At 40.0% G+C, this 24368-nt stretch overlaps 1 protein-coding gene across 7 annotated transcripts in view; it reads left to right on the top strand.

The window, feature by feature from the left end:
- PHACTR1 (phosphatase and actin regulator 1) overlaps positions 1-24368 on the top strand; it is a 457014-nt gene that overhangs the window by 2747 nt on the left and 429899 nt on the right. For all 7 annotated transcript variants that reach the window (XR_012901644.2, XM_014581428.4, XM_014581425.4 and 4 more), the window contains exon 3: positions 9475-9621. Coding sequence is in view for 6 of the 7 variants with exons in the window: in XM_014581428.4 (XP_014436914.1) it covers positions 9475-9621 (147 nt within the window). In the remaining variant the exon portion in view is untranslated. The remainder of the gene's footprint in view (positions 1-9474; positions 9622-24368) is intronic.

Here is a 24368-nt window from a genome sequence, read left to right as displayed (position 1 = left end):
ACCTGGGTGGGGGGGAACACCATTTCCCCCCACCATCTCTAATTTTTGGGAATCTAATGAAGATATCAAAGAAAGCCATTTACTGAAAAAAAATAATCATGGGGGAAGGACAAAAACACTTTCTGCTATTAAAATATTATTCCTGAACTTAAAAGCAAAACAATCTCAAAAACCAGAACTTCTGTCATTCTATGCTGATCACCACATGCATCGTCAGCAGGGTTCTGACCTTTAGATCCATCACACAGACCTCCATTACTTGAGCTAAGGAAGGAACGGGTAGCGCCAGATATCATCTTTCTGAACCAGTACTATTGAGTTTCACATCTGTATGCTGACAGTAGCAGTATTGTGAGACTAAGGAATCCTGGGTTTAATTCCAGGTTCTGCCAGGAGAGTGCTGGCATTTAATTGTTATAGAATCACTGTTCCATAGCCATATTCTCCCTCCTAGACTCATGTCCCTTTGTTCATTTTCTCTAATGCACCTCACTGGTACCTGTCTTCTTTTCTTCTCCAATTATAATCTACTTGCTCCCCTCTGCTCCTATCTCCACCCAGGCTCTAGTCCTTATTATCTGTCTGCCACTCCGTGCTCAGCAGATCTCTTCTCCTCCGATTTTGTATTCACCTTCTCCCACCCCCAACACCAACAACTTTTCCTCTTTATTTATGTGAGGCTCCTTCTCCCCATCTGGGTCCCAGTAAGGTTAGAAGTGAAAGCACAGCAATAATAGTCTCTCCATTCTTAGTTTTGATGACTGGGACCTACAACAGTCCCTAGCAATAGCAGCCCTTGCTACTCTGGGCTGGAACATGCTCCATTTCTCCTTGGGGATGGTACATACACATTCTGGTCAACAGTAAGAGCTGTGAGGGATGGAGCATTCCAGAAATAGTCAGAGAATTTAGCCATCAGCCTTTAACAAGCTTCTGCCAAGCATGAGTGAACTGAGATTTTAAGAGGTTCTAAATGTTGCCAATAGGGTCATATTGTCACGAATGGCAGAGAACATTCCAAGCATTAGGCCACTCCTTGCAATATTTCAAGTTTGTCCATCACAGCATGAAGGCACTAGAGTTTCTCATTTTTTTTTACAGTTGCATACTCTTGGTTTAAACATGGGGAAAACAATGTATTTTTCTTTACATCATTTTTGTAAAGAGTGAAATCATTTTATCTGAAACTTTTCTAAAAAAAATCAGTCTGAAGCAGGCAACTACTATGAACATTTTAAGTTCAAGCAGTGAAAGTTTGGCAAAGTTATAAAGAACTGAAAACAGCATATCACAACGGAAAACAGTAAACAACCTTAACTAAAAGTGTTCCTGCCAATTTCACATAGAATAATTGCATCATACAATTGTCTTGAATCATACAATCAAAGAGTGAATTTGTATTTTTTTTAACTTCATTTTGGTCAAGTCAAAAAGAGATGTTCATATTCTGTCATTAAATACATAGTGAAAATAAATTTAAATATTACTTGTATTAATTTGTCATTAAAGTTATTACATTATAAATTGTAAACTGAACATACTACAGAATCAGGGCTTGTTACTCATATAGATTCTCACTCTTTCGTCCCATGTTAACCTCCCTTATTTCTGAAACAAAAAACAGGACTATGTAGCACTTTAAAGTCTAACAAGATGGTTTAATAGGTGATGAGCTTTTGTGGGCCAGACCCACTTCCTCAAATCAAATAGTGGAAGAAAATTGTCATTACTATTTGTCTTTAAAGTGCTACATAGTCCTGTTTTTAGTTTCAGCTACTCCAGACTAACACGGCTACATTTCTATCCCTTATTTCTGTAATTCTTAACATATTGTTTTTTAGAAACTGAATTTAAAAGAAAATTAAAATGAAAATACAATAAATCAGGCACTTCATTCTTCATAACCCATATGTTCATGTAATCAGCAACCAACTGAATCTATATATTGCATGTGGCTATTGAAAAATACTCCTAAACTTGTATCTTTAATTTTTAAGTATTTTTTAGAAATCCTTGTATCAAAACACAAAGACAGTCTATATTATGCACAGCTGTAGTGAACTCTCTACACAAAAGGAAAAAGTGTGAAGAGGAGAGAAACCAGTGGTGAAATATAGATGTTCCCAAGGAATAGCTTACTCCAATTTTGCCTTAAATCTGTTTTCTCAAAATCTTACGATGAATTCAACACAAAATATCATATCTTAGGGCTATTTCCAGGTCACTGAAGACATGTAACTTTCTGCACAGTTAAAACTGCACAGTTCAAGTTAAATCTGTTAGTACATTGAGAAAATATTAGAAAATAAACCAAACAACTCAAGCAATTTCCTCTGCCATGAGGAGATAGCATGGCACTATGCAAGTAATGATTGCTGAAGTCTTGTTAGAACAGAAATTAGAAAGGCAAGTATTTTGCTAATAAACATTCATCTTAAAAAGACTGTGATTAGACATGATTAAAAATAGAAAAATTGGTTTCAAAAACTTCACGATTGTCTGAATTTCAAATGGCTTGAAATAAATTGATGGCTTTGGTAGGTGGTGGGAATTTTTTGTGATGGTGTTCATTTTTTAATTCCTAAAACTTATTTAAAAATTTAGCAAAAATTTTATCAACCACGTATTAAAATTTTGTGTTTATCAAATCCCAAGTTTTCAGTAAACAAAAACCAATAATGTTTTGATCATTTTTAATTATAATTTTGAAAAAAGTAAAAAAAGCGTACAGTGTTTTCATGGAAAATGAAAATTGCAACAAATCAACAATGTTTTGCAAAGCAAACAAAAAATTAAATGTTGTTTTTCAGTGTACTCAAATAGATGTGTAAAACAAATTTGACTGGCTCTAATTGTAATTTAACATTCTGAATTTATTCTTTTAAGTGCCTATGAATATGCAGCATCTAGTTTTAAATGTGCTTCTCTGCTCTTCCCAATGTTGCTATGCAGAGTGCTTTGAAATCATGGAGGAAACAAGCCATATAATTTTTATTCCGTAAGTCCTGGATATGTGGGAATTTTTATTTAGAAAAATACTAACATTTATTCATTAAAAATCTGCTCCCTGTGAATATTATCCAATATTTAATTAAATGCCATTTTCTCCATGAATGTTCCTCTCGGTAAATTTGTTGCACAGAAGATTTGGAAACATGGTAGATGCAAACCATTTAAAAATTTGAATAAAAATTCAAGAAACATTTTTGCAGTATTTACCCAGCTGTAGTCAAAGTGAATAAGTGCCAGACCGAAGTATTTAGAGCCAGCAAGACAAAAACTGAATTCCAAACAACTGAGCAGAAAAACCCACTCTTAATCTTTGTTTACCATAAATACAAACTCATCTTTGGACACGTCTTTCCACCTACATCCAACTCTCAGTATGTTCACTGCAGCAAACAGATTCCATCTTTCAGCTCCGTAAGGATGGCACCAGCGGCAAATTATTTAATAAAGGGCTTGATTCTGGAAGATGCTGAATGTCCTCAACTTCCCTTGAAACCAAAGTTGCAGGTTCTGGTCACTAAGTTGAACCTTTCTTTAGTGTGTTGTTTCATGAGCAGAAACTATGCTTACTATAAAATAATGTTTTCAATGGTCTCTAACAATGTGATCCAACTCCCACTGAAATGAATGGGAATCATTCTATTTACTTTCCAAAGGTTGTGCCTTAATTTTCATTACAATGTTTATTTTGCTTATAAAAATGTTTTCCTAACTGAAGCACTAACGATCCTGAATACAATATTTCTAGAACAGACAGTAATTTTCTTTCATCCTTATTACTGTTCATTATTGTTGATTGGTTGCTACCATTTATATTCCATTGGAAATGTTTACTTTAGCATAATCTAAATGTTTGAAATTACTAAATATACTCCAGAACTTGACTTATGCTTTGAGCTTAAAAATAAAAAATGCTAGATTAAAAATTGTCATTAAATTTGGAAAGGAAAATATTTTTTTAAATAAATAGCTCAGCCTATGTCAGAAATAGGTGTTATTGCAGCGCTGTTAGGCCCTAAAATTCTGTAAAATGAACATGTACTGTAGCTTTTGTTAAATTTAATTAATTTACTGTCATAGGTAAACCTGATAGTTATTTGAGAGTTGCTGCTTGACAGACATTAAATAGAAATCTAGCATTAACCCTTTAAGGAAATAATCTCAGCTACAGGACTGCAGAATTGTCCCTAAATCTCTAATGATCACATTCTTCACCCTACCAGCCATAGAAAAATGCACTTTTTTTATTAGTCAATTGTAGTATGGTAACACCTAAGGACAGTCAAGATAGAAGAGATGAAAGGTAGGAAGTGTTCATTGCATTAGGTTTTGTCCTTATATGGAGCAAAAGTCATCTCAGACATGTGATGTTTAGAATCTCAATAAACAAGACAGGAAGTGTGAGAGAGAAAAGGTAATAATAATCCATGTTTTATACTGAAGCACAGTCAGATTATATGACTTACCTTGGTCATATAAGAAGTGTGTGGCAGCAGCAGGAATCGAGCCTGGATTTCCAAAGTGTCAGTCCAGCATCTTAATAACAGGATTGGCATGGGCCCCTTATTTGCCTCAATATAGATGGATGTGGAATTCAAGCTGTTGGTTTTAGCCTATATATCACTAAATTATTTGGAATCTGGTTACAAGAGAATCACATCTCTCCCCGTGATATCCTATCACATCTGAGATCAGCAAAAATACTCAAGCTGGAGTTCCCTCAGTATATACAACAGTCAATCTTCTAAGCAACTTTCTAATTCCACTTGCTAAGACTGTTCAGGAAGAAGTGGGCTGAGATGGATGAATTTCTGGGGAATCCTTGGTATATGTTATGATTTTTAAAATTGGGGATAGGTGATCAGAGCACTGGATGGGCATCTATAGTTGCATTACATAAAATTAAACTACATAAAAACATTATTAAGGTTGTAAAGTGCTTGAGTTACTTTGCACAACTACATGCATCTGACAAAGTGGGTCTTTGCCCATGAAAGCTTATACTCCAACACTTTGGTTAGTCTATAAGGTGCCACAGGATTCCTCGCCACTTTTGCAGATTCAGACTAACACGGCTACCCCTCTGATACTTAACATTAATTTGATTATCCTGTGCCCATGCATTATCATAGTCTTTATTTACATGATCATATGTGATTTTTCTTCCACACAAAGTCCCCTGCCTCGGCCACAAATAATACACAGGATGGACAGTGCTCAATTAATGAGTAGCTAGTCAATATTCAGCATTCTCTTCATTATTTAATATGTGGCCCTATGCCTTATTTACTGTATACTATTCAAACCCTGCTTTGAAAACATAATTATTAATATCCTTGTGGGCTTTTATATGGTACTCATTACAGGTTGAATCTCCCTAGTCCAACACCTTTGGGACCTGATTGGCAAAATCTCTGGTTCAGCACCAAACCACGAGAGGTCAATATTGTCTAGTAGTATTACCAGCACTTCCACTGCTTACTGGGCTGTTAGAGGACATTTAAGGTTAAATTATAGCTAAACAACAGCACAGAACATTGAGAGCTAGGACTGGTGCTATAAACAAACTTCATAGGACCCAGGGAAATGTGGCCATACCCATGAAAAATGGATATCCAGCTAATTGCAATTATGTCAGGCCATGGATGTAGTAGCTGAGTCCTTAAAAAATACTAATGAATTAATTTTCACAGTTCCTCTGTTAAATGCAAGGTATTATTATTCTCATTTTATAGATTGGAAACTAAGGTTCATAGAGTGCAATCAAAAGGCTTCACTAATTTTGGCAGCATAATTTGAAACAATTAGGACTTAATTTTTTTTCACTGTGACAAACATTTTTATAATACATCTTATAAAATTATAAGACTTAGCATTTTATAATGTTCTGTATTTTCAAAGCACAACTCTCACTAACTTCAATTTCAATTCTGAGTGCTCAGGGCATCTATAAATCAGATCCTTGGTGTACCAAACTGAGGATCCTCAGAATAAGGAACAACCAATTAGTGATCACCTCTGGAAAAAAATGGTGTTAAATGGATTACCCAGCATCACACAGAAACTCTGTGGCAGATGTAGGGACAGACCTCAGTTCTCTGGCACAACTTTCAATTGCCTTAACCATGAGAGCATCCTTTCTCTTTACCACATATCTTTCAACTTCAACATCAAATGAAGCAGAGGTTCCATGGTGAAGGTTCCTCCTTCTTTACATAGCACTGCTCTACTTCCAGAGCAGATCTGTCCAAAGTTCACTGATATAGAGGGTCATAGGAAAGAACCATATGTGATTATGTAATTAAAGATGGTATAATAATGAAAATGCACACAAGGGTATCTCTTCGTTCCCACGAACCTGATAAACAATGGTTAAGAAAGAATAGTGAGATTGCCACCTACAGAGACACCAGCACTGCAACCTGTATCAGCAGAGTTTTCTTTTGAGGACTCTGATTCAAACACTGACTAGGGCTATCCCAGATTAGCTATTGGGATTGTTGGTCTTCCTCTGTTGATCATAGGATATTAGAGACATAAGGTGTCTCTTTCACCAGCAAAAGTTGGTCTAATAAAAGATATTCTAACTCACCTCTTCTCGGTGAGAGGATAGTGAGAGTCAATAGGATCACAGTCTAAGGGCTTGTCTTTGCTATGTGGAAGTTTGACACTGCTAAATCAAACTCAGAGAATGCCCCTGTCAACTCTGGTATTCCTGCTTCTCATGAGGAGTAAGGGAAGCCAATGTTCCTGTTGTGGAGATGGTGCAGAAATTTGAATTAAGGTACAACTCCAGCTATGAAATTAGCATAGTTGGAGTTGTGTATCTTAATGCACTCTTCCCCCATAGTGTAGATCTGGCCTTAGATAATATGATTGCAAGCACTGTTAGATGACACCACTAAACTAGTCCAGAAATATTAAAGTTCTGTATCAACATTTATGAAGGTATTAGAGTTAAGAGCAGATTTCAAATACAAAGAGAAAGAAAACACTGTCTTGTCTATATCCAGGTCTACAACCATAGAAAAGTATGCAACATGATTCAGCATATTCAAAGTAGTGTAATGGACAAGAGCAGTTTGAATTTTCAGGGGATAAGTAAAGGAACTATTCTAAATTAATTTAACCCTACTAAAGTCAAAATGGTTGCCCACAGAGCTACTGCTACCCTGACATCTTTTAGGATTGCTGTCACAAAGATCATTTTTTAGAATGACAGATGGGTACAAGCCATGAAAGTTTGTATCTGGCTCTGATTTTCATAACTTCAGACTTGGGTTTTGTTTTTAGCCAATTACATAGGTTGCCCTGAGCCACAAAAACGAGGTTCACACTTCCCAAAAATGTAGTAGTAGGTGAGTTTCAGATCTGAACTTCTGCTACAAGCTCATCTCTATTTTAAAATTCCTATGCATTCTGGTCCATAAAAGGAATGCCTGGAACAAGGAAGCTAACCAACACTATTTGTTAAATGACATAAACTATCCTTATCCTACCTCATTGTTTTTGAAGAGATGAGAGGACACTTAAAATGTAACTGGAAAGTAAGTTTTTGTTTCATCAGACATACCAATGACTAATTCAGAATAAAATAATTTAGCGATGTGAACAACTTACTGCCCACAAGTAGCTCAGCTGTTTTCTCTGAGGAAAGATAGATCGATTTGAATGAACTGATACAATAATTAACACATATAATAACCATGTTAATACCCACTGTAACACAATTCAGCTCTGCTGAATTCACTCACCTTTCATATTTCTCATCACTATTACTATTTATGGGAGAACATGTGTATAGTCTACTGTTCCGTTGATCTTTCATAAGTTAGCATTTATTATTATTTTATTTAACAGTACCACATAGGCTGTGTCCAGACTCAGGGGGTTTTTCGAAAAAACCTCACCTGCGTCCAGACTCAAGCCGCGTTCTTTCGAAATTAAATCGAAAGAACGCGGCTTTTCTTTCGATGGAGGTAAACCTCATTTCACGAGGAAGAACGCCTTCTTTCGAAAGTTCCTCTTTCGAAAGAAGGCGTTCTTCAATGTAAATAGGGCTTCTTCGAAAGAGAGCATCCAGACTCACTGGATGCTTTCTTTCGAAAAAGCAAGCCGCTTTTTCGAAAGTTCAACGTGCAGTCTAGACGCTCTCTTTCGAAAGAGGCTCTTTCGAAACTATCTTTCGAAAGAGGCTCTTTCGAAAGAGGCTTGCAGTCTAGACATAGCCCTAGAGATTCCAACTAAGATTGGAGTCCCAGTGTGCCATACAGCTTGAGTCAGTCTCTGCCAGGAAGGTCACTATTTAAACTGACAAGACAGAAAAGGGTAGGAGACAGGAAGTAGTTTCTTTATTTTGCACCTGGAGCACTGGAGCACAGATGCTTGCCTAAAGCCATGGAGACCACAAAACCATTTTTGTCTCTAAAATATGGCTAAGAGAATTTATACTTTATAGATACCAAACAAAATGTTCACAAGTGCCAGAACGACTTAGAGCCCAAAAGTTAGGCTTCTAAAACCCATATCCCCAAATGTATTTAAGTACCTAACCCCCTTTGATTGCTGTGGGAGTTAGATCCCTAAATAATGTTGAGGCTCAGGGCCTAAGTCACTTTGATAAATGAAACTGGGTCTTCTAGAACACTTAGGTGCTTTAAAAATATATTACCTATGCTTGCCCACAGAAAGGAAAGTGTATGCATACATGGAGGTTGGGGAGTCCAACAGTTCAGTGGTGGGGCGGCCTTTCTGTAATAATGAAGAGGGTGTGTGATATTCCTCAAATCTGACCTTGTAAACGGAACTTCCAAGGAGATTTGCACACCCTCCATTATGGCCAAAAGTTTTCAACTCCTCCCGCAACCGGTGCTGGTGCCCGCTGTGGTTGGTCCTCATCCTCCTGCTTTTTCTCTCCCCTCTTCTAGGAAACGGGGTCCAAAGTTGTGATTTGTTTGGGGGTTGTTTTTTAAACTGAGGACTGCGTGGCACGAGCTTACCTATTAGGACGCGGTGACAGGGGAAGGTGGAAGCCCGGGCTGCAGCCGCTCTCCGGTCACCTGTCCTGTGTCCTCGCCGCCCCCGCAGCTGCACCAGCAGCCCCGGGGCAGACACTTCCGTCACGCCCAGCTCGCAATCAGGCGGCTCCCTGCCGGTCCCCCCAGGCCGTGCCACTCGCCAGCCAGCTGGCTGCTCCAGCGCTGGTGGGACGCTGCCCTGCCCGCTGCGGAGGGCGGAGCCGCGCGGCGCCTGCCTGAGCCCCGCTGGGTGACCCTGGCCCTGCCCCGCAGCCTGCGCCGGGGCTTGGCAGGGCAGCGTCTCTGCTCCCGTCCGCAGATCCTGAACGGGTTTTCCCTCCCTCTCCCCCTTCCTCCCTTTCCCCTTCCTCGTCTCCCCCTCCCCCGCCTGTGTGCGCGCCTCCTCCTGCCCACCCCAACCAACCCTCTCTCCTTTCTCCCTCCTCAGCGCGCCGGGCCACCCTGCTCACCGTCCCCACATTAATGGCGGCATCGTCGGAGGAGGACATAGACCGGAGACCCATCCGCAGAGTCAGGTCCAAGAGTGACACCCCTTACCTCGCAGAGGCCAGGATCTCCTTCAATCTTGCGAGAGGTAAGAGCGACCCCCCCCCCCACACAGACACAGACACAGAGCCCTTCCCTGCCACCCCCTTCCCACACTCCCTGCCGCCTGCTGCTGCTGCTCTCTGCCTCTTTGTGTCTGCTGGGTGCAGGGCGCTGCTGAAGGTAGGTGCAGCCCTGTCACGGTCACGCAAGCATGTCTCCCCTCCCCAGCAGGAAGACACCGGTGCCATACAAAATGAACCGGCGGGAGGAGGCGGGGGTGCAGCATGCCTGGACAGAAAAGGAGGACTAAGACGTGGTGGTGGTGGCAGCCTTCAGTTCCTGTCACCGACTACCCAAGAAGTGGAGTCATTTCACCTCCAAAGTTATTTTGAGGGCGAGTTGAAAGAGACCCACACAATATCACAGTCTCCTATTTTATATTTTTCCTCAGCTCTCTCTCATCTTCCCCCATTGGTCTCTAGATACCTAACTCTCCCCAAACATTTCTTCCATCCATCCCCTTTCCTGCTTTCCAGGGCCTCCTCTTTTCATGCCTTTTTCTTCCATCAGACTCTTCCTTCTTTCTTTCTTTTCCCCCAAAGATCTTATTTCTCTGCTCTTTCCTCAAAGCCTTCTTTTCCCCCTCTATGCTCCTTATTTTCTCTTCAAATGTCTCACTTTGCTTATCAAACTACTTAGGCTCCCTACCCTCTGCCTCTAAGCTACTTGCTACCCCAGAAGCCCTCTGTCTGCTCTCTCTATCAAATAGCTCCACATCCCTCATTCTTCCTTTCCTTTCCCCAAACATTCCTTTTCCTATTCCTATGCTCCTCCTTCCCCCAACTATGCACCAACTCCCTTTGCCCCCAGTCTCACACTCCTCTTCTCTGTCCCCATTTTCCTTCTCACCTCCCTCTCCCTGCAAACTCTCATTCTCCTTTCCCTCTAGCCCTTAATTCTCTGTCTAGCCTCTCCAATAATACACTCTCATTCCATTCCTACATCTCCCTCTCTGCCAACTCTTCATCAGTGGTGGGCAACCTGTGGCCTGTGGGCCACATGTCGCTCATCAGGGTAAGCTGCTGGCAGGCCACCAGAGAGATTGTTTACCTTGCATCCACAGATACAGCTGTTGTCCGCTCCCCTTGGCCACGGTTTGCTATTCCTAGCCAATGGGGGTTGTGGGGAGTGGTGGCCAACAAGTCCCTTTGGCCCACACAACTTCCCACAGTTTCCACTGGCTGGGAATGGTGAACCACAGCCAACGGGAGCTGTGGGCAGCTGTACCTGCACTTAAAACCTGTCTGATGCCCACCAGCCGCTTATCTTAAGGAACCACATGCGGTCCATGGGCCTCAGGTTGCCCACTATTAGCTCTTCATTCTATTCTTCCTTTCCTCAGCTCTTAGTAATCAATTCCTTTCTCATAGACCATCATTCTTGTTCTTCCCTGTCAAACTACTTTTCTATCCGCCTTCTCACCAGTCTTCTCTTCTACCCAAATCCATTCACCTCTCCACTGAAATAATTCCCATTGTGCCACTAATAATTCCTTCAGTTTTTCTTCCTGTGCCCCAAGATTAGTCTGAAACTTACATCTCTATCCTTCCCACTCTCTCTGTCTCACAAAATCCCCTGCTTTCTCAAAATCACCCTGACATTTCCATTCTCTGCACCTCCGTGTGTCACATCCTTCCTATTTGTTCTACCTCTTCCAAGTCTTTTCTTATCCCTCCAGCTCCCTAAATTCACCCCTCTTCTTTCTGCTTCCATCCCTCATCTCCTCCTTTCCCCCATAGACACTGCCTCCAGAGCTGCCCACCAGCTCCCTTTTGACCTGTCATCTTTCTGTCACTCTGTCCTCTAAGTCCCTACAACATTATATCTCTTCCCTCCCAGGTCCCCTTTCACCTTACTCCTGCCTTCCCTAAGGCCTATTCCTCTTCTGTCTCCACTGAACCATTTCCCTCTTCAAGGACTCCTGCCTCTGGTAATTCTCTCTTTACCTGCTCTCAAAAATGGGAGAAGGAGGAGACAGCTGCTTCTGGCTGGTAACTCAGTTTATTTCCCTACCTGGCCAGCCTCCCCTGGTATAGAAGGGAGGAAACTGAAATAAGTTTAGTGAGGAATAACAGCTGCAGTCTCCTGACTATCCCACCACGGTACCAACTGACCCTACTGGCAGGGATCCTACAATGCAACTTACCCCTTCAGCTAAACCCCTCAATTCAGCAGCTCATTGCAGGCCCACAGAGGGGAAGAGCGTTTGATTGAGTACGCCTGTTTGCTATGGTTCAGTCTCTCCCATCCCGTTCAGCAGGTTGCAATTGGAGGTGACAAAGATGTTGTTTTCTTCTCCAGACTGAAAGCTGGTGGGGTGGGGGGGAGATTCATCCCCTTTGTCCTCACTATAATTACACCTTTGGTAAATGGTAATATGCAGGTTGTGTTTAACATTGACTGTGACTGGTTGATTACATTGTTCACTGTGCGATTATTCCTTTCTGGTCATGATTAGGGCTTTTTTTTAATGATTGAATAAAGCTTCAGGTTGGCTGGATGACACTTCAGGGGAGGAATTGGAAAATTATGCCAGAAAGTGGCACTGATTTTAAGGAACTGAAAGTGAAAACAGAGAAGAGGTGTGGGGGCGGGATTGGTGGTGTGTAGGAAGTGACGAGGTGTAAATGAAAAGAGGCTGTGCATGGTTACTTGATTGCTGAAAGAAATTCCATGTTGGCTTTCACTGTCACAGATGACATTATGCCTTTCAGTTATATATGAAATGTCCTTAGAGGGGAGAGTACTTTGAGGTTACCTAGTACCTCACATTTCTACACTGAGCTGGACTTGCTGCCTTTACGGCAATAAGTTCCAGAAGGTCAGGTGGAATGCCACTCTTTAGATTCCTTTTTTTTCCCCCTGGAATTCCTATGAAAATTTGATAAGTACATTTAGTTCACCTTTTAAGTTATGTGCTTAAAGCTCCACTTCTGGACTCTCAGAAATGGACTTCATTTAAAGGGAGTAATCCAAAGAAATACCACTGGAATGGTTTGTGAAGAAACAGAATAAAACTGTGTAAACCAGTATGAGTGGATATTTTCATTAATCCATCTGGCATTAGGTAGTTTGAGTTTAAAAAAAATGAAATTGCTTAGCAACCAGTGTTTAAGTTTAGTGAAGTAACCCAGTGAAATGTGCCAGTGATATAAGTTGCATTGTTGAGCTTTTGGTTTTATTTTTGAGACTGCTTTCCAAGAATGCATAAATGAAAGGCCCTTAATTTAAGAGGGACCCATATTCCAAAAAAGCCCGTTTTTATTTTTAAGATGGTTTAAACTGCTAGATCAGATTATGTGGTATGGTATAGAGTTAGATTTTAAAAACCTGTTGTTTATAAGAAATAGCGTGTTTGTATCATTTTATGTTCATGTAATTGTAGCAAAAATATTCTGAACTTGTCTACTGAATTTTAGGATTAGAAAACAAACCTTGTGCCTATTTATTAAGAATTACTTTGAATATTCTATATTTTTAGGAAGTATTGATACAATAGGTATCCCAGATAAATTATTTTATGTGTAGCTGGCATGAAACATAAGTATAATTAAGCAAGAACACTTAATTCATAGCCGGCCCCCAATTAATCTTTACTTTGGACACTTATTGCTTATTCATGTAAGAGCTTTGCTCTCTGGTTTCAAACAGAAAGTAGAAACACTTACTGTATGCTGGATAAAGCCTATTTGGATTCTGTCTGGAAATAGATTCCTCATTCTGGATCTCTCCTCTTTATGTGTCCATTGCTAATACTGTTTCTTGTGAAACTACTAGCTATCACTTTTCTCTTATTTAAAATTTAATTATTGCACTAGTCTAGAGCTGAGAGGTTTAGGGTCAGGGAAAGACTCCAGAGCACACATGAATACAAGGAGCTGTTCATTCCTGGTGGTGCTGAATGTGTGTATGCTACCAGTAAAAATGGACTCTGAAATGACTCATTGTTTAAAGTAACACCCTGTGTGTGCTTTGTATCTTTTGTGTTTTCCTCTATGTCTGTGTATTTCTGTGCAAGTACATATATAACTCTGCCCATGTATGTGGGGAGGGGAAATGAGGTGGAAATGAGGAAGGAATGTCATATCCTCTACTCAGTGGTGCTGTCAGGACTAAACTGATACATCCCCTCTTCTCTACATGCCTACAATTTACCTTCCATTTAATGCATTTCATGTATATACTCCTGCTGCTGAAACCGAGTCTATAGCGTTTTTCCTGCCAGCTGCTACAAGCGAAGCTGCATCCCCCTTTGATCCACTCATTGTCTTGTTCCAGGATACTCTCTGGGACAGGATGCAGCATGCTGCTGTTTTGCTTTATTTGAACTTTAAATACATTATTATTATCTATATGCAGATGGAGCTAGTGTTACATGTCTCTATGATTAAAATTAATGGCAACTACTGGTTAACAGCAAACAGTCTTATTTTTCTACTTCAGCTGCAAGTTATAATTATACCATTACTGCTGTTATCTGTATTGTTGCCAGATTGCATACACACAACCAGCTATGTAATTTGAGTATAGCAATGAGTTGGTATGTTTCTCAAAAACAATTTATAAACAATTAAGCAAGGCAAACTTTATCTGCCCATCCAATCAGATTATATTCAGAGTTTATTTTTCATATTGCTTTGTTTAATTAGTTTTCAAATAAGTATTTGGGTTTTTATGTGTTTTCAAATACTGAACAATTATAATATTATAAATATTCCCTACTCTGAATTTCCAAACACTATTCAGTTAGAAGACTCTACCATATATCTTATTCAGTGTTTCTTGGATTGATTAAAAAGAAACAAAGCTATTTTCCAAACTGAGAGGACTATTTTCCCTACTGATATGTACATGCCAGTCCTAGCAATCTTAGTTTCGTATTCATATCAAGAAGATAATATTTCTCAGAGGACTTCAATTGTCTCCTGTGCCACAATGGATGTAGCCACAGAACATTATAAAACTATTGATGGATACAAAATGCTTTTTTGCCTATCTGCTACTGTGTGAGTCCATGTGCAAATAAATGCTAAATCTGAAAACTAAAACTGACAACACAAGGACCTTAGCTTCACATTACAAGAATGTGTTCTCATTTTATTTATTTTTTTCATATAAAGGGCTGACTTTTTAAAATGGCTAGTGATTTGGGTGCATTAGTTTCTGGGATACGGAAAATACCTTCAAGGAGTGAAGTTCTCAGCATCTGCCCTATGAAATTCAGGCCCTTTCAAGGTCTCCATTTGGGCATCCATAATTAAAGGACACAAAATCACTGCTCCTGAAAATTCATGCCTACATTTGTTAGGACTGGCTAAACACATAAAGGCTACGTCTACACTGGCCCCAAATTCCGGAAAAGTCATGCAAAGCAGGTAAGTCAGAATAGGGAAATCCACGGGGGATTTAAATATCCCCCGCGGATTTAAATAAACATGTCCGCCGCTTTTTTTCCGGCTTGGGGAAAAGCCGGAAAAAAGCGTCTAGACTGGCACGATCTTCTGGAATAAAGCCCTTTTCCGGAGGATCTCTTATCCTACTTGAATAAGAGATCCTCTGGAAAAGGGCTTTATTCCGGAGGATCGCGCCAGTCTAGACGCTTTTTTCCGGCTTTTCCCCAAGCCGGAAAAAAAGCGGCGGACATGTTTATTTAAATCCGCGGGGGATATTTAAATCCCCCGCGGATTTCCCTATTCTGACTTACCTGCTTTGCATGACTTTTCTGGAATTGGGGGCCAGTGTAGACGTAGCCAAAGTGTCTTTTCCCCTTATATCTATGCCATCTCCACTTTTCACCCTACATGCTGACCTGTTCAGTTGTTAAGTATTTGATAAAAGACAATAACTTAAAAATGTCAAATGATGGAATCATATGAGAAGCAGAGAGTTTCATGGCTGGAAGAATTATCATATCCGATTACTGAGAAGGGGACAGACCATTTAGTGACTTATACTTAATGATCTAAGGCAGAGGGTGTTATTTTTCTTGTCTGATAAGACATTTATTTTTTAGCCCTATGAAATCTTATTGTAAATCCAGTAAATTGGAGAGGTAGTAGATATGTGGGTGATAACTAATCAGGTAGTAGTTGATCTCTTTATTGGAACATTCAAGTAGACCTGCTTACGAACAATTGATCCATACCTGTCCATCTATAAGTAGCTAGATAAAGGTCAATAGCATCATATATGACATTTGCATGGATGAAATGGATATGTCAGCTACTGAAAGTTGTTGTTCACAGGCTGATTGACATTTAGAAGAAGTCATTATCATGTCAGGCTGCTATGGAGACTTTCTGAGCTTGTTCAAGGAAGTCATCCAATGTCATTTGCCACTCAGATTTGTTTGCTTTTCTGGGAGTAATGTCTTATCAGAGGGAAGGAACCATACTTTGAAAAAGGTAGCAGGGCAGTACACTTGCTTAGGTGAGTGAATGGTCACCAGAGAGGAACGATCCCTCCCAAAAGCCATGATTATCCTCTATAGTTGTGATTTACTGGAGGCCCATGGAATGTAATATAAACTGGATCAGCCCTGAAAGTCTGTCCAGATGAAAGTATACTTAAATTAGTCAGTAATCTCAAATTGGGGGCAAAATCCTCAGTTGGTGTAAAGCAGCATAGCTCTATTGACTTCCATTGAACTACACCATTTACACCCACCAGGGCCAGATTAAGGCATGGGCTAGCCGGGCAGCTGCCCGGGGCACCAACCTATGGGGGGGTGCCTGACTCCCAGATCATGGGCTGCAGCAGCTTTCAGTGGCCACCCTGCAGTGGTCACCCGGAGTGGGGGCCGCGTTAACCCCTGCAGCACTGGCCAGCAGCACCCTTCCCCCTGTAGCCGTGGGGCCCTGCACAGCGAGGCTCAGCTTGCCCCGGGCAGCCCCGGGCTGCACAGCAGTGGCAGTAGCTGGGTTGGGCCAGGCCGGGCACATGTCCTGCCACCGCCAGCTCCACACGCCCTCCCCCACTCGCTGGGCGGGGCCGTGCATGCACCCTCCCCCACGCGCCGGTGCGGGGGCGGGGCCATGCATGCGCCCGGGCCGCACATGCGCCCTCCCCCAACCCGGGGTGCCATTAAACTGTCTGCCTGGGGCGCCGGAATGGCTCGGTCCGGCCCTGACACCCACTGCTATGACCTCAGAAGAAGAAACACACAGCTTTTCTGTCTGGCTACGTCTAGACTGCAGGCTTCTTTCAGAAGAAGCTTTTCCAGAAGAGATCTCCTGAAAAAACTTCCAAAAGAGAGCGTCCACACTGCCAAAGTGCATCGAAAAAGCGATCTGCTTTTTCGAAAGATAGCATCCACACTAAATGGACGCTATCTCGCATGTAAGCTGTGATTACTATGAACGCAGTGGCCACCAGGACACCTGTATTTTTTCCTCTTTCCTCTTCTTTCAAAAGAACTCCCTCTTCCCTGGCTACACATGTCTTTTTCTGTAAGAGGTCTTTCAGAAAAAAGGCTTTTTCCTCGTAGAAAGAGGTTTACCAATGTCGGAAAAAACCTTCTGTTCTTTCAGTTATTTTTGAAGGAACATGATTACAATGCAGACATAAGTGAAGTTTTTCAGAAAAATGGCTGTTTTTCCAAAAAAACTCTGTAGTGTAAACATAGCCTCTCTTTCATTGTGAAATATCTGGCTTTTTGCTTTATGTGGGGCCATATGTTCCCATAGAATGTGTGCAGGTGCATAAGAAAGCAGAAATTTACATTTGAAAATGCTATAGAATCCTTTTGCTGGGAGAAAGCCTAAGTCATCTTATACATGATATTAAAAAATGCAATAAAATGGCACCCAAAATAGATAGTTTTGCCAAATACATATTACCAACTGCAAGAAAAACGGGGTGTTGTCTCTGCAGAAATATGTGGAGTTAATAGGTGCTACTATTGAAACACTGTTTAACTCATACAGAAAACTCACACAGAAAAGTGCACATAAGTTAATGCTACTTCAAGCAGCATTAATTTAGAATTTGCAGGGATGGGTGAGGGAGAGATAAAGATATGGTGGAGGATGTCGAATGGCTAAAAGAGCCAGAAAATGCTTAAAAGAAGCTATTTCTGTGGTGTACTGTTGGAGTTGGGAGAGTAAGTGAAATATCAGTGAGGATATGTCTACACTGCGGGGGAGGGGCTGGTTCAGAAAAAGATACGCAAATTGCGATTTGCAATTAGCATACTTTTTCTGCTTGTTTTTTTGGAAGAGGTTTTTCCAACATTTGGCCCATCTACCTGGGGCCAAATGTGGGAAAAACCTCCTAAAATGAGGCATACGGGGATTCAGAAAGAACGCATCCGCTTTTTTGGAAATTGTTATGAAAAAGTGGACATGTTCCCTGGATGCGGCAGAGTTTTTCCGGGATAACTCCCAGAATATCAAAAAAACTCTGAAGTCTAGACATACCCTGAGTGTCTGGCAACTTTATACTGAATAAGGTCTCAATCCTTCTTCAGTTGAAATAAAAAGGACCTTATGTTTTCACACACAGTAGCATCTTTTACACAGAGTAGGGTAAATAACTGATTATTTTTGGTTCTCTGGCAGTTCTGAAAAAATCACACAGAACTGTTTAGACCCCCAAAACTTGGCAAAATATTTATTTTGGATGCCATTTTACCTGAAATGTTTTGTTTGGAGACATTTTTTTAAACAACTAGATTCACAGAAAGTTGGGAGAAGGAAAATCTTGCCTCATAACTTTTAACCAGGAGAAGAGTAGTGGCAGTCTCCTTATGACAGTGAGAGTATGTCTAAAGTACACCCCTCTGCTGACAGAGGGATGTAGATTAGGCACATTGCTATTGCACATGAAGCGGGGATTTAAATATCCCGCACTTCATTTGAATAGAAATGGCTGTCGTTTTTTGCCGACGTGGCACTTTGCTGGCAAAAAGCGGCAATCTATACGGGGACGAGTTGACAAGGAAAACCTTTTCTGACCGATCCTGTAAACCTCATTGCACGAGGCATAAGAGATTGGTCGGAAAAGGCTTTCCTTGTCGACTGATCCCTTTCTAGACAGCTGCTTTTTGCCAGCAAAGTGCCGCATCAGCAAAAAGCGGCGGCCATTTCTATTCAAATGAAGTGCGGGATATTTAAAGCCTTGCTTCATTTGCAATAGCAATGTGCCTAATCTACATCCCTCTGTCAGCAGAGGGGTGTAGTTTAGACGCACCCTTAGTGTAGTCATTATGGTGTTCCCCTGAGTTGTTGGGAACCTGGATTCAATTTTTCCCCTTTGCCAGATGTGAAGAAGGGATTTTAACTTGTGTTGCCAACACAGGGGATGAGTGCCCTAATCACTGGGCCCCTCTGGTGTTGGCTTCTCTTGTTGAATCTGTTCTGCTCTCTCTAAATAATTAGTCATTAGAGCAGGGAGTATAGCCTGGGTCTCCTACATTCTAATGTTATGTCTACACTGCATTCCTCTTTCGAGAGAGGAATGCAAATGCAGCTGAGCGAAATTGCAAAAGAAGCACAGATTTGAATTTCCTGTGCTTCATTTGCATAATTGCGTCCGGCTGCTTTTTCGAAATATCCTATTTCAAAAAAAGAAATGCTGTCTAGACGCGGTTATTTCGAAAGAAAACCCTTCTTTGGAAATAACCCTTAAACCTCATTTTATAAGGAGAAAGGGTAATTTCGAAAGAAGGGTTTTCTTTCGAAATAACCGTATCTAAACTGCGTTTCTTTTTCAAAATAGGGTATTTTGAAATAGCGCCCGGACGCGATTATACAAATGAAGCATGGGAAATTCAAATCCATGCTTCATTTGCAATTTCATTCATCTACATTTGCATTCCTCTCTTGAAAGAGAAATGCAGTGTAGACATACCCTAAGTGAGTGTCCTAAACTCGCTTAGTCATTCTCATTCTCTTTTTTTGACCCAAGAGCTATTTTTTGTCATTTTGAAGGTTACTTGGAAGGGCACTATGAATGATGTTTTTTTCCAAGGCTAAGTTGATGTACTTTTTTTTCTTTTTCCATTGTCAGGACAGGCTTTTCCCATGCTAGCCCCCTTCACATTGAATTATATAGAAGTATAGGATATCATTGTCTGTAGGGGTCAAGGAACAAGCTTTAGTAATTACTTTGAGGTACTTCTCATTTCATTCTGCAAAATAAATTGTACTGTTTAAGGCTGGATGAAATTATTGCATTTTCCTGAGGAAATCTGCATCCCACTAATTTTTAATTTTTTCTAAAGTTTATCACTTAATTTGAAAACCTTGTCTGAAGTCTTAATTTTGAATTTACCCTCTGTCCACCCTTTAATATTGTGTTAGACCACTAGCCCAATTAATCAGCTCCTAACTATTTAAAATGTTATTACATGGCCTCTTTTGGGATGTAGTAATATGTATAATCTCCAAATATTATATAGGAATTTAAAGTACCCTGGATTCAGGGTGCTAGCAGATTAGAAATGAGAAAAGAAGTAACATAAAGGACCTATTTATGTTTTTAAAACTACTGTAACTGTAATCTTAGGGAGATTGGGTTTCATGAGAACAATGAAGTAGCTAAAATCATGCCCAAGCAAGGGCCTTATGAGGAGATGGAGTACAACACGTATTCACTTTTGTTTCTTTGTGAAGCAATATCAGGCAAGAATTCCTACCTGAACAAATTCCACTTACTTTGCCACAGTATTCCAGGATTCCACCCTCTCCCCTGGCATTACTGCCATGGAAATCCTCATGAGTGTAAATGACAGAATTTGACAAAAATTACTTTAAGAGATATACTTGTTAAAGGGCTCGTGTGAATGGCCTCTCCTTTGCTATCACAACTTGAATCAGCAAAATGTATGCCTGCATATTTGCATCTTCGGTTGATTTGTAAACCTACCTAATTTGGAGTGCAACTAAAGGTGCAAGCTTACAAATTTTCATGCAGAATTCATGTTTTGTCTCTGCCTCACACCAGTAAACTGGAAGACTAGTTCCTGGTATACTACATATATGAAGCCCTGAAAATATTGGTAGAAATAGCTTAAAGCAACATTAACTTTCACTACATTCCTGTAGCGCTCCATCAGAGGGGTCATGTGAGCATGTCCAGTAGCACTGTCTCTGGGGGCATGAGTCATTCCATCCAAAGGTCACTGAGACTGCTGAGATGTCATTGCTGTAGAATGGGTGCTGGGAGTCATGAGGAATCATGACATGCAAACATCTATGGATCAAGAGTCACAAATTTGATTTCCTACAGCCGTCTGGGCCATACATGATTTTCAGAGTCCACTGCTGTTCCTATGCTTCCTGAAAGATGTTGCAGAATTTTTCTTGTTAAGAAACCAGGGTGCATGCCTGTAAATGCCCACTTTCTATGCTTTTGGTACTAATGAGGTTTGCAATGATTATATGCATGATAAACAGCTCATTATGGTTAAAAGTTAAAATAGTTTTAACATGATAATCTTTTCTAATTTAATGGCAAAAACAAACAAATTTAAATTTTATATTGTCTTGATAATGAATATTCATTGCAGAACACTTTTCGTGTATAAAATGGATAAATCTCAGCAAAGTGTCATTTGTGACATTTAAATTACATTAATTTAAAATAGATTTTACATCATGTCAAAAATCTTTAAAAATCTTTAAAATTATATTGTCACCATTAACAAGAATGTTTTCTATATTCAGAATACTTTTAGGGTAAAATTCTGCCCTTAGCTATAATCATTTAATTCCATTGAAATCATTGGGATTGCGGTGAGATATCTGAGGGTAGAATTTGGATCTTAGCGTATATCTTCATAGATATACAGATTCCAAGAACCGAAGGGACCATTGTATCACACAGAGAACAGAACTTCCCCCAAATAATTCCTACAACAGGTCATTTAGAAAAACAACCAATCTTGATTTTTAAAATGGTCAGTGAGGAAAATCTACCATAACATCAGGGTAAATTATTCCAATAGTTGTTCCTTTCCATCAGCTAGATTTCATTCAAGTGCTGTTATTGGATACCTTAATAAACATAAATATTTGCATGTAGTGTATATATTGGAACTGACATTGTAATAATTCACATTACTTTAAATTACAATTTAATATGTATTAAATGAAATAAATCAGATGAAGATAGTTCCTGCACCAACATTTTAATGACTAGTAAATGTAGCAAGAAAACAAGGAAGAGCACTTGAAAACTAAATTGACTTTGGCTATAACTTGTATTCCATATGCACTCCAAACTCATTAATTTCGCTTGGCTTATTGAATACATAAGAAATGCAAGAGTGGGTCCTAGTTGTTCATATGTTGATCTATTATATAAACACAATAAATACCTGATGTTGTCATTTTTACAGATGACACAAATATATCTCAGGCCATTTCAGTTAAGGGTGGAATTCTTATGCATAATTTATAATACAATATGACTTTCTGAATGTAACTTGCAATAGTTGAACACAGGTATTTGATTAACTGATTTTAAATCAACTAATATAAGATACATTATTCAAATGATGTAAAACTTCATTGTGACTAAGTCTATATATACCTACTGGTAGAATGTTTGAAATAGTTTCCCCCTTTGTTTTATAACAATAGATGTGATGTTTGCAACACAAATAGATTATAACAAGGTTAAAATTGTAAATAATGTTTATATTAATAGAGTCAGAAGAATGTTCATTTTCTCAGAAGGAAACTATGTTAATTATGTGGTGCTCAGTCCTGTGAGATAGTTGGTCCAAATAACTCACACTGCTTTTGGTGTGTATTAGGGAACTCAGTCCTCTACAGCTTTGGGATGTTGCTGAGAAAATATTTCCAGTTCTGTTAAATAGCTAGGCTATGTTTTAAAATGGAAAGTATCTTTAAATGTTATTTGTTTTGTTAGTTTAAAATGCATCCGCTATTTGTCAGCTCTTCTAATGCATTTTGGCAATTCTTCTGTCTGGGTCGGAACGCCTTTTGTAAGTGTTTAAGTATAAATGTAAGAGGGAGGAGGAAGGCAGAGGGGAAAAATCAGTCAGTCTGGCCTAAGTGCTTAAATAAGATTAGGGACAAGATTAAACCATCTAAAGTACCCTTAAATTCAGCCCCAAAAGTCTAAAACTTATCCCATTATGCCAGATCTTTGCAGTTCACACAGAATAGTCTATGGGGGTTTTGTCAACTCAGAATAAGATGTGTGAAAATCATGATGGAACAAGAAGTGAAAAATTGCATTGTACTGTTTCTTGAAAAAGAGAGTACTCTGATTCCATGCCATGATCTCCCTTCTAACAGCATATAGTAGTGCAGTTTTCATATATAATTGTCTTTCCTAAGTTTCTTTCTAGAAATAGACAGAAAATGCAGAGGTTTGACATGACTATGTGTCGACTGGGGCATTAAGTAATCCTCTGAGCCTCTAGTGGCCCTTCACACATGGCCTTCAGTCTCTGGTGGTATGTCTAGACTACATGCCTCTGGCGACAGAGGCATGTAAAGTAGACTACCCGACATAGTCAATGAAGTCGGGATTTAAATATCCCCGGCTTCTTTAAAATAAAAATGGCCGCCGCACTGTGCCGGCTCAGCTGATCGTCAGCACAGCGTGACAGTCAAGACATGGATCGGTCGACAGGGAACGCCTTTGTCGACTGCTCCTTTATGCCTCATGAAACGAGGTTTACAGGAGCGGTTGACAAAGGCGTTCCCTGTCGACCAATCCACGTCTTGACTACTGCGCTGTGCCGATGATCAGCTGAGCCGGCACAGTGCGGCGGCCATTTTTATTTTAATGAAGCTGGGGATATTTAAATCCCAGCTTCATTAACTATGTCGGGTAGTCTAATTTACATGCCTCTGGCGACAGAGGCATGTAGTCTAAACATACTCTGGCACCATATAGCACATGAGCCCACAGAACATATTTTATAGACCCTTTGTAACTTGTTTCCCTCAATAATATTGACCAGCACTGTTGACATCTCTTGTATAAGTGATGTGGTCAGCTTACAAATCCTCTATTTTCACCTTTTTTCCATTACCCAATTGTGCTGCCATTTCTGCAGACTTTTCTATAACAGCCTGAAGTATTCTAATGTTCAAGACTCTTGAGGCCTGACTTTCTCTGCTTTGTTCCTGACCACTCCACCATTTCAACAAGCTCCAGATATCACATGTTGCTGTGTTACTACAGTGTCAGTTCTGATGGGAGCATGCTGCTTACGCATTTGTAAACAGTGCATGGTATATGCTGCCTCTTTTTGTTTTAACTTATCAGATACATATTCAGCTTGTGCTCATCTGATGGGAACATATGGCCCCAAATGATCATCCAGTATTTTAAGGCCTTGTAATAAAGAGCCATATAATCTACAAGATTCTTTCATGAACCCAGTTAAGTGAATAATTCCACTGAGTGATTGCTTCTACTGTCTGCATTCTGACTGATCTCTGCTTCCACATTATTAAAGATGGTTTAGTGGAAATGCTGGGGTGTAAAAAAGAATAGACTGAGTTTAACTAGTACTGAACAGTGCATCTCTTACATTTAAAACAGTCTGGACTGTTCATCCAATCATGAACAATTTTCATTTGGTCTTATCACCAAGCTTGTTCATCAGGGTACTCCATAAGGTTTGTGCTAGTGTATTCTAAAAGAAGCCTCTATAGGCAATGCTGTGAATAATTTTCAAACAATGTAACAGCTTGTTTCAGAAGCACTGCATTATATATAGTTGTATGACATAGTGTGGCACGTTAT

The sequence above is a fragment of the Pelodiscus sinensis genome, chromosome 2 (assembly GCF_052426305.1).
Source record: "Pelodiscus sinensis isolate ZL-2025 chromosome 2, ASM5242630v1, whole genome shotgun sequence".
NCBI classification, from domain to species: Eukaryota; Metazoa; Chordata; order Testudines; family Trionychidae; genus Pelodiscus; species Pelodiscus sinensis.
The sequence above is the reverse complement of the archived record's forward strand: the minus strand, read 5'-3'. Positions and strand labels throughout refer to the sequence as shown.